This window comes from Pimephales promelas, chromosome 3 (genome assembly GCF_988280905.1).
Source record: "Pimephales promelas chromosome 3, fPimPro1.hap1.1, whole genome shotgun sequence".
NCBI lineage: Eukaryota > Metazoa > Chordata > Actinopteri > Cypriniformes > Leuciscidae > Pimephales > Pimephales promelas.
Window position 1 is genome coordinate 15,298,361 of NC_142771.1, and position 13,807 is coordinate 15,312,167.

Here is a 13,807-nt window from a genome sequence, read left to right on the forward strand (position 1 = left end):
TGCACAAACTCATTACCACATGTGATGTTTCTGTCACGTTTGCTTTTTTTTTTTTTTTGGACAGGATATCACACTTAGAAACTGCATTTAGGTAGTTAGCAAGACACCTACAACAACATAGATGTGAAACTGCAGGTTTTAAGAGTACTTGAGGAAAAAAAAAACTACAACTACATATTTGAAACAATTCACAATTTTAGAAATTATTAATTTATTCATATTTTAAATGAAAAACATCTGGATCAATTTGATAACGGCAAAGGCACATCCATTCTCATGGTTCAGATTACTCAAAACACTGCCACACTTTTTTGTGTTAGTTTTTTTTAAGCAAGAAATGAAAACAACTTCAAAAAAGATTCATTTTGTTATGGCTGTCATACAGAGAAGATCTACAGAGCTTGTGATATGTTTTCCTGTGTTTCTATCATGAAAAGCATTATATGCTGGTTTGAGATCAGTCAGCATCTTGTGCGCTGCTCAATATACTCAGATATACAGCAGCAATAATCATTGTTTACATATGTTGAATGATATGGGATATAGTTTTAATGTACTTTAAGTCTCTCAAATTGATCAATAAATAATCATTAATGCCACAACACAAGAGAAGAATTAAACGAATGAGTCTTGAGAAGGACAGGGCAGAAAGATCTTTTTCGCTCTCTACTTTTACATTTCCTAGCTATATGGGCAGTGGTGTCAAGTTTGGTTGAAGGGTTTTAGTAAAATATCTCGACCCAAATCTCAAATACACAGCAAACCATCAAATATGCACTAAACAGTGTTAGACAATGCTGTACACATCAAGATTGTCACCATGTGACCATATTAAACAAAGAAAAAGGACAGAAACATCTAATGTCTTGTACCAAGCTCAAGATGGAAAAAGTGCAACAAAAAGGCCCACATTTTTAAATAAATAAATAAATAAACAAGGGGGGAAAAAGAAGAGAGGAAAGACATACTGGGAAAATAAACGTCCTCTCGTTTCTGGCAAACTGCTGTCATTTGCAGAGGTATGTATACTAGCCCTAGAATTTTTTTTTTTAATTTTTTTTTTTTTTTACAGAACCCAACTGAATCACGTACACCTAGTAGACTCATGGGAAATCGAGTTTTTAAAGAGCTGGGCTATAATATGCTTTAAACATTTAATGACATGGCAGTCACTGAAGGCATCAAGAACTAAAAAAAAAAATGGTACCACTGACCAAAACAACTATCAACACTTTTTGAAATCCACGAACGGTCATTCGCACATGCACAAAAACGCACGCATCCGCGCTAGCCATTAGCCGATAAAACGATAAGGTCCCGGGTCACTCACCATCACACAAACAACACACGGATAGGCAGAAAGTATACATCAACACACAACACGCACACTTACAGTCCATCTTTTCTTTTCTCCCTAAACAACCCTTATAGGTTCAAAAAGCTTCATTCAGGTTTCAGTAGCCAATCAGAGTTCAGTCCGTCACGAACGACTCTAAGGATCCAGTCGCAGCAGTTTTCATTTGTGTTCTTGCGTCTTAACAGCTATAGACACAGAATCAGGTTTAGATTCGAGGGCTATTCTTAGTGAGCGATACACCCCGTCTAAGATCTCGATATGATGCGTTTATCGATTATCGTGTTCATGTTATGAGCGTGTGTGTCTCTGTTTCAGTGAATGCTTGTGTATATGTGCATTTGAGACATCGACAGGCATGGAAATGTACATAGGAACATCTGAAATGTTGTGTAAATATGTAAGCTGCAGCATTTATGTTTTTGTTGATGCATGTGTTGGTTTAAGTGCACAAATGAGGGGTGATTATCATGTGGAGTGTGTGCTTGTAGGGGCGTGTGTGTGTAAGTTCTCAGTTATCCATGCTTCCAGTGGTGAACAGCACCCTCTGATCGGTTCGAGCCAGCTTGGCAGGCGGTTCTAGAGATTCGTCACCGATAGCGCCCATATCAGACTGCAGAGACAACTCCTGACACTCATCCTCACTGTCTTCTTCTTCCTCCTCTTCCTCTTCTGAGACACACAGACATACAGAGATTGTCAATTATAAACATCCATGTATTTTATTTAGTACTAAAAATGATTCATAATCCATGTCATTTTTTAAATGATTTTAAAAGTACAATAAAACTTTATTATTAATTACTGAAAATAAGAATCACATCTTATTAATGCCTATTATTATAAATCCCAATACATTTTTTTATTACAAATTCTGTTTTTCTTTTACATGTATTTTCAAAATACATAAAATACTTCAAAAATATCTGATTTACTATCAAATAATTTTCATTACATTAAATAATAATGAATTCATTTTAAATGCGCATACATTTCTATTGTTTTAATAAAAATTCTAAGTATTTTTCAAAAGTTTATTTTTTAAAACATTTTTCAAAAATCAATAATACATCTGACATTTTGAAATTTAAATTACATCAATTATAAATCACTGTAAATCATAATATAAATACATTTAAAAAGCCACAATGTGTACGAATTTTTTAAATTAAAATATTCAAAAACAACTATAACAATGTTATATTTTTTCCACTTGTGTACTTAAATTATCCCAAATATTTCCAACAGTTTAAATCCAATGAAATCCACTATTTTAACCAGTGTCACTGCATCGCCTGTCACTACTGACGCCATATCCGCCATATTAATACTTGCATAGAAACCATGGAAACATGAAAGACGTTTTAACATGTGTTTTATTATTAGAGACAGGTGAGCAACTGTTTGAAAACTTTCATTGACAGAAAACTGATCATTGTTAAGCCTGAAACACACCAAGCCGACGGTCGGCCGCCGGGCAGTTTTTGTGCGTCGACCAACTAAGTCTCCTTGGTGTGTTCTGCACATTTCCGTGCCGTCGGCTGAAATCGGTCCTCGTCGGCTTTGTTTCGGCCGATTCATCATGCAGAATTGGCGTCGGGCCGTCGGTGATAGAGCGAACTCTGATTGGCTGTTCAGCTTAGTGAACGAGTCAGTGCACGAGAATAATAGCAAAACAGCGAGCAAAGAAGTCAATACAGCAAAGATAGAAGACTGTTCTTATGTTACGTCATCTTACCTGAGTGTTCCTTTGCGAATATTTCAATATTAACATGAGCAGAGTAGAATAAAGATATTGTTAAAGATATTGTTTAGCAGGATTGATATTCAAAACAGTAAGCACGCACTGCTGTGTTTACGGTGTGTATATGCGGCCTGTAGCGTCGGTTTCCCTTTTTGAATGCCGAATATACAGTATCTGCAGAAATCAGATCTGAATCATTTAGATTGGTTGTGGTCCATGTGTCTCACCTGGTTGCCCGTTGACGGCAACATTGCTCAAAAAGTTGCCCCGTGTATCATTCATCACCACAAGTCTTATTGTTTGAATATCTTGTTTTCTTCAAGTTTTGGCATTGCAAATCTATCCGTGTGCTTGTTAGTTATTTAGAAGAGTATTAGGTTTTTTTTTTGTGCGTAAAACTACTAACCTTTATCAGGATCGAGTGGGTTCAGACTTCGACCAAGACTTGCAAACTTAAAGAGCAAAAGAGAGAATTAGGACATTTAAAACACTCTTTTCAATTCAGACTCAGTAATACACAGTTCCCTGTCTTATATCCTGTTATGAGTAGCATGACGCAATTTTGTTTTGTATTACCCATCGAAATGAGAAGTGTGTCTGAGATTAATGATTTTTGAGTGCGTGCGTATGTGTTTGTACCTCTCCCATGACCGCAATGGGAGTTTCACCCTTGGCCTGGGCAACTCTGTGCTCGATCAGATAGTACATGTACTCATCATAGAGCAGACGGATGAGGTGAAATGAGCCGAAGCTTGCAGCACTGCGTAGAGTCAGGTCTCTGATCACCATCGAGCTAAAGAGAGAACAAAGAAAGGATACAGGAAGTGTGAGAAAGTTGTTGGGTGGCGAAGACATAAGATGAGTAATAGGGAAACATACATGAAATTACAGTTAGTGACTCGAACAGTCAGTGCAAACCTGGCACGCAATGTGAAAACTGTTCCAAACAGCAAAATTGTGTTGCCTTTGCTTTTAAAAAAAATCAAAGGGAGCGTTGCATACATCTGTCATGGATGCAGGAGTCCCACAATGAATTGCAACAAACTCTGAGAATATTTTCAAAAACTTTTTCAAGAAGACTAACAGAGTTGGAGGACATTATATATAGATATATTTTATTTTCAAAAAAATTTTTACAAAATATTGCTTAAGAAATAGTGATAAAGAAAAATAGACCATCTTTCTCAAATCATATTTTTTTAATTATATATATATATATATATATATATATATATATATATATATATATATATACAATATAATATGTATATTTATTGTATTTTTTTCTTTTTAATTATAAATGTATAACTAATTTTAAAAATAACTTTATATTATATTTATTATATTATATTAGTAACTAATACATGAGTTAAAATTAAGTGTTTTATTATAAAATTATTTTTGTGCTTTAATTTCAGTTTTATACTTATGGAGACCTGCACATGACATGCGAACAAAAATTTACATATCCTGGCCACAAAATAAGAATTTGTTCCCATTTGTTCATAGCCACACTGGTCTAAATTATTTCCCTCGATTTGATTTAACTAAAACAAGGGAATGAATTACAAATGTAGCCACGGTTTAGTAAAACGAGGGAACAAAGTATTATATTGTGTATGACTGTTGCGCAAACAAATGCTGTTGTTTTGAGCTTTCGATTCATCAAAGAATCCTGAAATAAACGCATCACAGTTTCCACAACAGTGATAATAATAAGAAAGCAAATCATAATATTAGAATGATTTCTGAAGGATCATGTGACACTGAAGACTGGAATAATGATGCTGGAAATTCAGCTTTAAGAATACAATTGTTGAAAATGTAGCCTTGCCATCACAGGAATCCATTTCATTGTAAAGTATATTCAAATAGAAAACAACTCTCAGTAGGTTTTGTAACAGAATTGATGTGTCACTTCATGTTCTTGTCCATCCCTTTCACAAATCCCTTATGATAAAAACAAGCCTAATGTTAGTACCAGGGCCTGAAGTTAATTTTTTCGGCCACCGGCCACTGTGGCAGGTGGATTTAAAAATTCACCTGCCAAAGAGACTTTTTACCAGCCATTTTTTTTTTGCCTCATAAACGTAAAAAAAAAACAAAAAAAAAACAGGAATTTCACAATATTGTTCTTTAACTTGTAAGAAAACACATTTAAGTGCTGTCAAGTAATAATAACTCTAATAACATACATTTAAAAAAAAAAAAATCTTTTTATTCCTTGATTTTGACAGACACACACACACACACACAACATATATAGTATAGGCTATAATATATACTCAACAGATAGACCTACCGCAGCTCGTAAACAAATCACACGCGGCTGTGTTGATGGCGGATTTAGTCACGTAGGTCTTACTCTTAACAGCTTTTAGTTACAGCGTTCAGGAACGGTTAAATATGAACTAAATTGATACTGTTATTACTGATAAAATGACCGGGTACCGGACATTTTCTCACCGGTTCCCAACTCCCAACATGCACATTGCACACGCACACACATCTGTGCAACTGTCATTGTACTTTAACCTACAACAGCGACGCGTTACATTATCTCATCCCATCTCACCAACAGTTTAATACTCGCACACGTAGTCAGAAAAAGAGCCTCATCTTCTTTCTGATCGCATGAACGTTACGAAACAACAGTCGCTGTCATAAATCAGCCGCTCACGAACCTTGCCATTGCCGCCGATTGTTCACTTTGTATTAAAATGTCTTCTTTTACTTTTCTTTTTCTCATCCTCATCTTTTTGTTGGTTGTTTGTTTCAGCTGGCTTCTTTACCCCAGTAATGTGCCGCCACATTTTAGCTAAAGTCAAACGCAATAGCTGACTTCGTTGAAATGTAAAAATCCTATGAATCACTCACAATTCTCATTGGCTACCTGCCAATGTGGCAGGTAGATTGACAGTGTTACCCGCCAATAGCAAAATTCACCCGCATTTGGCAGGTGGTCGGGTGTTAATTTCAGGCCCTGGTTAGTACAATCTCTGGAGCTCACCTGTAAAAACTCCACTTCAGCAGGAAGAGTTTAGCTGCTTTTGGAAAGGCAGAGCTGGACTGGTACGGCTTTAAGACCTGCGAGACCACGCCATCCAGCCAGGCTGCCCACTGCTCCAGCGAGTTCTGCTGCTGAAGGGTCAGTTTAAAGTCCTGCTCCAGCCGCTGCACCACCCGGTCCTCACACCGGCACACCCAAGAGGCCTGTTCCTACAGGAGAAAGCACATGGGGATTCAAAAACCCAGACTAAATGAAAAACATCTATTAATGATCCTTCAGAATTCATTCTTATATGCTGATTCCATGCTCGAGAAGCGTTTATTATTATCAATGTTGGAAACAGTTGTGCTGCTGAATGTTTTTGAGAAAACCATGAAGTATAAGAATACAAGGGAACATTAAATTGATTAGAAATGACAGTAAAGACATTTATAATGTTAAAAAAATTATATTTCAAATAAATGCTGTTTTTTTAAGCTTCTTATTTATCATAGAATCAATGAGGAAATGTATCAGTTTCCACAAAAATACTATCAGACTATACTATATCTATCACAAACAGAAAAATAAACTATATATTTACATCCTTGCCTATGTCGCCAACATATTCCTCTCTAAATTAGTCAGCATTTCCCTTTTTGGTATGACCTAGCAGTTAAAGCTTAGACCAGAATGTTACCAAAACTGTTTTTCATTCCACAAAGGTTGATTCACAAATGATCACCATTGTGCTCTTGAGTAAGACACCTTACCCAGTCACCTTAGTAATATGTGTGTACTTCAAGTCGTTAAAATCATCAGCTAAATGACGGCTGACATACTCGGCAAAACACCATTTAAAATCACTATCAAGGAAACGAACAGTATGTTATGCTAAACACTCACTTGAGTTTCCGTTTTCCTGACGGCTAGACAGACCACAAACACCATGCATCCAAAAAGTGAGTTTATCTCAGATGGTGACAGATGAAAGCTCTAGTTCAGTTCTCACAAATACAGTGTCCATTTTCAAATCTAACTGGGATGTGAGGGGGTTTGTTTAGTCACACACACCTGCACATTGGCAAAGTCCACTCTGTTGAGGTCACTGAGCATCTGGTTGATCTGCGCTGTGTTTTGCAGGACGGCACGAGCTGCCTGGGCCAGGTGATTTAGAGAGGTGTATCTGCGCAGAGTCTGAGCGAAAGCGCTTGCAGACGTCACCTAAAAACAAAGGCCAATTCACAGAGGAAAGATGCAATAAGTAAGTTTTGTTATTTATTTCTTTGTTGGGTATGTATAATTTAAATAGCTAAAACAGCTCTGTTTTATGTATTTACTGGGGATTAAAATTGAAACAGAATGAAAAGAACATTCTTAATGCAGATGAGGTGATACTTACATTTTCCCAAATGAGATTTATTAGGGAAAGTTTTTAAACTTTCAATTTTAGTAAACCCCCCTAGTTTGAAAGGGCATGTGTGACTACTATGTGTCACAAGCACACTGTTTAGGTTCCTGTTAGACCAAGCGCATGAACTATTATTAGTTATTCATAAAAACAGATGTTTTATGGTATTGTACTGTACCACTGTACTACTGACTACAATGCAGACACGCTGAATGAAAATACAAAAACATGGCGCTTATGGAACAGCAGAAATATATTGGGGTTTTTTTTTCAGTTATATCTGTAAACAAAGCAGCACTGTGCCTAAAAAACACTATTTTATTAGGTGTTATTTGTTGTAACTTTGATTAACCAAATTTTATGTAGCTAGATACTGAGCCAAGCATCGATGAATTTGAACTTCCCTGATACTGAGGTAGTTAAATAACTCCATGCTTCTCAGGCATACTGAGAAAATCATGCCGGGCTGCTGCACGTGATCCCGATCCATAAGCTTTTCAGGTTTTTCCCGCTTTCCCTTCAATCAGTAGCGCTGTTTCAGCAGTCCATAAAGGCTAATTTTTGTGATGTCACCATGCTACTCTAACAAAATTTAGTTTAATTCAAGCACTTGAATTCAAGTATCTATGTTTGTTTTCACATACTTTCAAGAAGCAGGAGTACCCTTTCAATAAGATGTACAGTACCAATAAGATGTACAATAAGATGTTTTTTTTTTATTTCACTGACCTTGACACGAACCATCTCTTCAGGAATATTCATCATAGCGTTAGTCAACCAGCTCTCAAGACTCTTGGCAAAGTTTCGGATAGCTTGTGTTAAGGCACCTGGTGAAAGAATTTAGAATTCATTTCAGCAAAATATATGATGTTGTCTGGCAGTGTACGGCCATAATTGGTTCCCAACAGCCCTGATGCTGAACCACAAGTTGGCAATATGAAGGTGAATGTGAGTGAGGCCCCTGCTGGCAATATGTGACTCACTTGATAGATCACCACTGGCTCTTGCACATACTGCTGCATATTAAAATGCAAATCTGTAGTGAGAGTACATTTGCCAACTCACTGGGAATAGGTCTCAGAACGTCTGGGATGAGCATCTCCACCAGGCCCTGGTACAGTGTGTTGTCGCAGTCACGACTCCAGCGAAGCACTGGATCATACTTACAAAGCTGCACCAAACATGACTTGGGCAGCCTCTTTTCCGACTCATCATGTCTAATAAAACATTTAAAGAAAAACGGATAATGTTTAGTGTCTAAATATTCATTAACTCTATGAAGCGTACTTTACTATATTTGATTCAAGAATTTCTAAGACCGTGTCTAAACCAGACAAAAGCGGCGCAATGCTACACAACAAAAGAAAATACAAGCCATTAGGCCCTGTGTCCACCATAGCGTTTTTAGCCAGTTGAAAATGCTAGGCGCTCTGCTGAAAATGCCTAGCTGTGGGCGCTTGAGAGCGTTTTGGCAGCGCAGCGTTTTTTTGAGCTAAGACGCTTTTCTTGCTATGATACAGAATATCTGAAAAGACTAACTTTTTTCCTATCTCACAATTCTGACTATATAACATGCAATTGCGATTTTGTATCACACAATTCTGAGATCAAAAGTGAGATGTAAACTCGCAATTGTGAGATAAAAAGTTTTACCAATTACCTTTTTAATTTTTTATTCAATGGCAGAAACAAACTTCCATAAACAGCACCTCACCTATTGAAATCGATCGGAAAAATACACCAGCCGGGTGAAAAAAATTTGTTTGGCCGTTCAAATTCCCAACCCCGTTCTATTTTTGACGTACTTCAAGCGTTCACGCTACTTCTGACATGAAGAACGAAGGGATTTGCACCTGCCGTTTTACGCATCCTGTGTAGACCGCCTCAAGCTGTCGTGTCCGGTGTAGACACGGACTAAGGCTTCAACCACCCAATGAGCACCTTAAAGGGTTAGTTCACCCAAAAATTAAAATTCTCTCAGTATTTACTCACCCTCATGTTGTTCCAACCCCGTAAGACCTTCGTTCATCTTCGGAACACAAATTAAGATATTTAAGATATTAAGATCGCTCCTGCATACTAGTCCATAGGCTTCTTGAGGGAATGACACTTGCTGGCATCTAAAAGTCATCAAAGACATCGTTAAAATAGTCCAAGTGACTACAGTGGCTCAATTTTAACTTTAACAACGACAATTTTAACTTTTTTCTCGTCAAACGACGAGAACACTTTTTGTGCGCAAAAACAAACAAAAATAACGACTTTATTTCAACTATTCACTTCCTTCTCTATGGGCCTGTAGTCAGTTAACGTAGTGTGATTGCGTAAAGCTACGTCACACGTAAGCTCACTATTGGCCGACGCTGGTCATGTGTGTGATGCGTGTGACGTACAATAACAGAAGCTTACGCTATTAAACTAGTAACCTGACTCGAGGCAGAGGGAGAAATAAACGAATAGTTGAAATAAAGTCGTTATTTTTGTTGTTTTTGCGCACAAAAATTGTTCTCGTCGTTTGATAAACTTAAGATTGAGCCCCTGTAGTCACTTGGACTATTTTAAGGATGTCCTTTAATGACTTTTCGAGGCCAGCAAGTCATTCCCTCAAGAAGCCTATGGACTAGTATACAGGAGTGATCTTTATATCCTAAATATCTTAATTTGTGTTCCGAAGATGAACGAAGGTCTTACGGGGTTGGAACAACATGAGGGTGAGTAAACACTGACAGAATTTTAATTTTTGGGTGAACTAACCCTTAAATAAATTCCTCCAGAACGCATGTAACAGTGAAAACCTTGACATGTAGTGTTGGTCTAAAGGAGTTTGTTGTACTGAGATGTAAACTTACACAGCTAGTGTTGCTGAGTCTCCTGCCTGACTTTCACTGAACCTCCAAAATGTTTTCCAAAGAGTCTCCACCAAAGGGAACTGAAGGTTGACCATTACATCAAGAATGGCCTAAAGAAACACACAACATCAAGTAAAAACTCCTCGAAAAGATATTTAGCTCATAAACAGATATTCATTGCAATGCTGACAGAAAAATCAATGGATTCAAACAGAGAAGAAGAGACAAGACTCACTTCGCAGTGTTCTCTGTAGAGCAGCTGAAAGCTCTTGAGATGTTCCAGCTCAATGCCCTCTGGTAAAGCTTTACCCTGCAGGTCAACATCAGGGAATTCGGGGAGAGCTCTGGACGCGTCTAAATATCAAGGATTACAGCAACCACATAATGATTTGTTATTGCCACCATTTTCATGTGATGTGATACAATTACATCTCAGTTTTTCAAATTTCCAGGTTCAAAATTGCGCTTTTTTGAACTTCCGCATTAGTGTTTCCTTAAGAGCATGCATTCTGGGTTACGCTTCTGGATGTCATGGCTCACCTAGAAACTGCTGGTACTGCTGGACCTGAGTGCTGATGTCCGACAGACCCGAGCTCTGCTGCTGCTGCTGTTGCTGTCCAGATCCTGAAGACATCCCGTTAGTGATTCCCTCCACCTTCTGTACCGGCTTCAACCTGCAGGGATACAGAATCAGACGGACTGAGAAACACAGGAACCAGAGAGACGGAGAGCAAGAAAGGACAGAGAGCATGTGTGTCCACCTCTGTTTCTGAGAGAAGGGCTGCTGCCTCATGGCCAGGTGCTGCTGGTCCTCCATCAGTCGGAGCAGAGACGAGTTCGCTTTGATCCGCAGTCCATAGTAGTGATATTTGGAATTCCCTCTGGAACAAACACACCAAAGCTTCAGTGCACCTGCATGACCTGAACCATAGGATCATGGAGGATTCGTGTATTTATGCATGACTCACAAAAACATACATTGCCGTTTAATTAATATATTAAAAACTATGAATATATAATATATACACAATAGTTCAAAAGTTTGTGGTCGAGTACTAAAAAAATACAGCAAAAACAGTAATATCGTGAAATATGCTTACAATTTAAAATACATTTTCTCTATTTTAAAATACTTTAAAATGTAATTTATTCCTGTGATGTTAAAGCTGAATTTTCAGCATCATTACTCCAGTCTTCGGTGTCACATGATCCTTCAGAAATCATTGTAATATGCTGATTTGGTGCTCAATAATCATTTCTTATTATCAATGTTGAAAACAGTTTTTTTTTGCTTAATATCTTTGTGGGAAAAGTGATACGTTGTTGATGGATAGAAAGTTCAAAAGATCAGCATTTATTTCCAATATTATTTTTTTGTAACATTATAAATGTTTTTACTGTTACTTATGATTTAATGTGTTAAATTTCAAGAAAATGGTAGTGTATGCCACATTAATTTACTGTGAGTTGATTTTTATGAGCGAATCACTCTTATAAACTGATTCTGATTTGAATATATAGACAATGAAACAAAAAACTTAGTGATAAACAACTATGTTCTACTAAACTACTAAAATAAACTGGGCGCTAACAGACAGAGGTCACGTGACCTTTCTCTCACCGTGTGCCGAGACGTCTGGTCCTCAACCCCATGAACACAGAGCGGATGAGTTTTCCAAAGGACGCTGCATTGACAGGTTCCAACTTTTGCTCCTGACAGTGCAGCAGGTAGTGACAGTAGAGAGTGGACCGGGGCAAACTCACCCCTTCTGCTGTCTCATAATTATCCAACAACCACTGCACCTGAGGGCCAGAGGACAGCTGCCGGGATAAGACACACACACAGCCATACACACACTCAGACAGAGAGCCCAGGCTAAAAGATGACCTAAGATAAACGCAAACGCCTAAATGCAAACATGTGCGTACGTTTTTGCATGCAGACACAGCTCATGCATATGTACTGTAATTAAGCATTCATGTACTGTATAGTTAATGTTATTAATTTAAAGTCAACAAAAAACAGCATTCACTAACCCATTTTAGTTGACTTTAAAGCAAAACAAAATAGGACAGAAAACTACGGAAGCGTATTGCATTCACATGAAGAAAAGAATCTACACCTTTTTTTAATTAACAAGTTAATTATCTATTTTTCATGGAAAAAAGTTTTCGCTCTGTTTTTCTGAATTAATGAGTTTTTAATCAAGTCATTCATTCAGAAAAACAGAGCAAAAACTTTTTCTCCATGAAAAATTGTCTTGTAATTCTGAGATAATTAACTCATTCATTCAGAAAAACAGAGCAAAAACCTTTTTCCATGAAAAATTATCTCGTAATTCTGAGATAATTAACTTGTTCATTAAAAAAAAAAAACAGAGTAGATTTTTTTTCTTCAAGTGACTGCAATACGCTTCCGTAGAAAACAACGTAGGACAGAACTTGATTTTATTTCTCATGAATTGATTGGACGATAGGAAGCAGTTGTTCTGGATCGGAATGTGAGTTTGCAGTGGATTTCAATTTCATGTTGACTTTAAATAAACAGCAAATGGCATTATTTAGCCATGTCTATACAAATATTCTTATTCTGACAGCTTCATGAAAACATGCAGTGCTGTGAATGTCTGAGTTTGTCCACATTTCTTATAGATAGTGGTAATATATAGCTTGGTGTTCAAGGTTTCAGTATGCACTAATTCAAGTTTGAAGAAGTGTTCTGACAGATGAATCTGTTAAGTAGAGTTGGGTGATCAGTAGCAAAACATTTGGTAACGTTTTGGATCTTGTACAGTTAAAGACCCCCTGTGGTGAAAATCAAGTTGTTAATGTTGTTTATATGGCAACATGGTGTTTTTACTGTTTTAAGGCCAACCATGTGGAAATGTATAGGTCGACAACACCTCTGCTGAGTATGTTCTTCTTAAAAAGCCAGGGAACCAAAGACAGTCTCAAAAACGCAGTTTGAAAACGTGCAGGCAGGGTTTAGCATTAACTGCTCTCTGAAGCAGGGGAGTCTCAAAAGAAGCCAGTTATTTCTGTTGATAAGAAAAATTAGGTAGATTAAGCAATTTAGCGGATGAATTATGTAAGTGACGAACATTACGATGTTATGATGTGCCTTTCTCCACTGAGCTACTATGTTGTTCAATCTGTTACTAAGGATACTGATTTTTAGAAAGCAGCTGTCTGACTCTGAGATGGTGAACGGGAAAATCGTTTGTGTAACATTAGCAAAACACTATTATCGGTTTTTCATAACGTAGTCAAAAAAAGGCTAATCATATCAATCACTTTTATATGTTTGGCGTTATAAAGAGCGATACCATTGATTGTGCAGTATTTACTAGGGATGCTCCGATCAGGATTTTTGCAGCCGATACTGAGTATCGATTTCTTGTCATGGTGATCGGCCGATACCGATTCCGATTGCTTAATTAACTTAATATAAGACAAATAA

At 37.2% G+C, this 13,807-nt stretch overlaps 2 protein-coding genes across 9 annotated transcripts in view; one reads left to right on the forward strand and one right to left on the reverse strand.

The window, feature by feature from the left end:
• The window catches only part of rln3a (relaxin 3a), an 80,772-nt gene that overhangs the window by 46,776 nt on the left and 20,189 nt on the right, over positions 1-13,807 (forward strand). For 3 of the 4 annotated variants that reach the window (XM_089128317.1, XM_089128318.1, XM_089128319.1), the window contains one exon: positions 7,231-7,351. The exons of the other annotated variant lie outside the window; for it this stretch is intronic. The gene's annotated coding sequence lies outside the window, so the exon portion shown is untranslated. The remainder of the gene's footprint in view (positions 1-7,230; positions 7,352-13,807) is intronic. 4 annotated transcript variants of the gene reach the window in all.
• Positions 178-13,807, reverse strand: part of rfx1a (regulatory factor X, 1a (influences HLA class II expression)) — a 29,329-nt gene continuing 15,699 nt past the window's right edge. For 3 of the 5 annotated variants that reach the window (XM_039686645.2, XM_039686643.2, XM_089128315.1), the window contains exons 7-18: positions 11,969-12,168; positions 11,109-11,228; positions 10,888-11,021; positions 10,583-10,701; positions 10,348-10,457; positions 8,564-8,715; positions 8,228-8,325; positions 7,162-7,311; positions 6,109-6,317; positions 3,738-3,891; positions 3,505-3,550; positions 178-2,026 (exon numbers count right to left, since the gene is read on the reverse strand). In XM_039686645.2, coding sequence (XP_039542579.1) covers positions 1,866-2,026; positions 3,505-3,550; positions 3,738-3,891; positions 6,109-6,317; positions 7,162-7,311; positions 8,228-8,325; positions 8,564-8,715; positions 10,348-10,457; positions 10,583-10,701; positions 10,888-11,021; positions 11,109-11,228; positions 11,969-12,168 — 1,653 coding nt within the window. In that variant the 3' untranslated portion in view covers positions 178-1,865. The remainder of the gene's footprint in view (positions 2,027-3,504; positions 3,551-3,737; positions 3,892-6,108; positions 6,318-7,161; positions 7,312-8,227; positions 8,326-8,563; positions 8,716-10,347; positions 10,458-10,582; positions 10,702-10,887; positions 11,022-11,108; positions 11,229-11,968; positions 12,169-13,807) is intronic. The other 2 variants (XM_039686646.2, XM_039686644.2) reach the window with 1 other exon arrangement.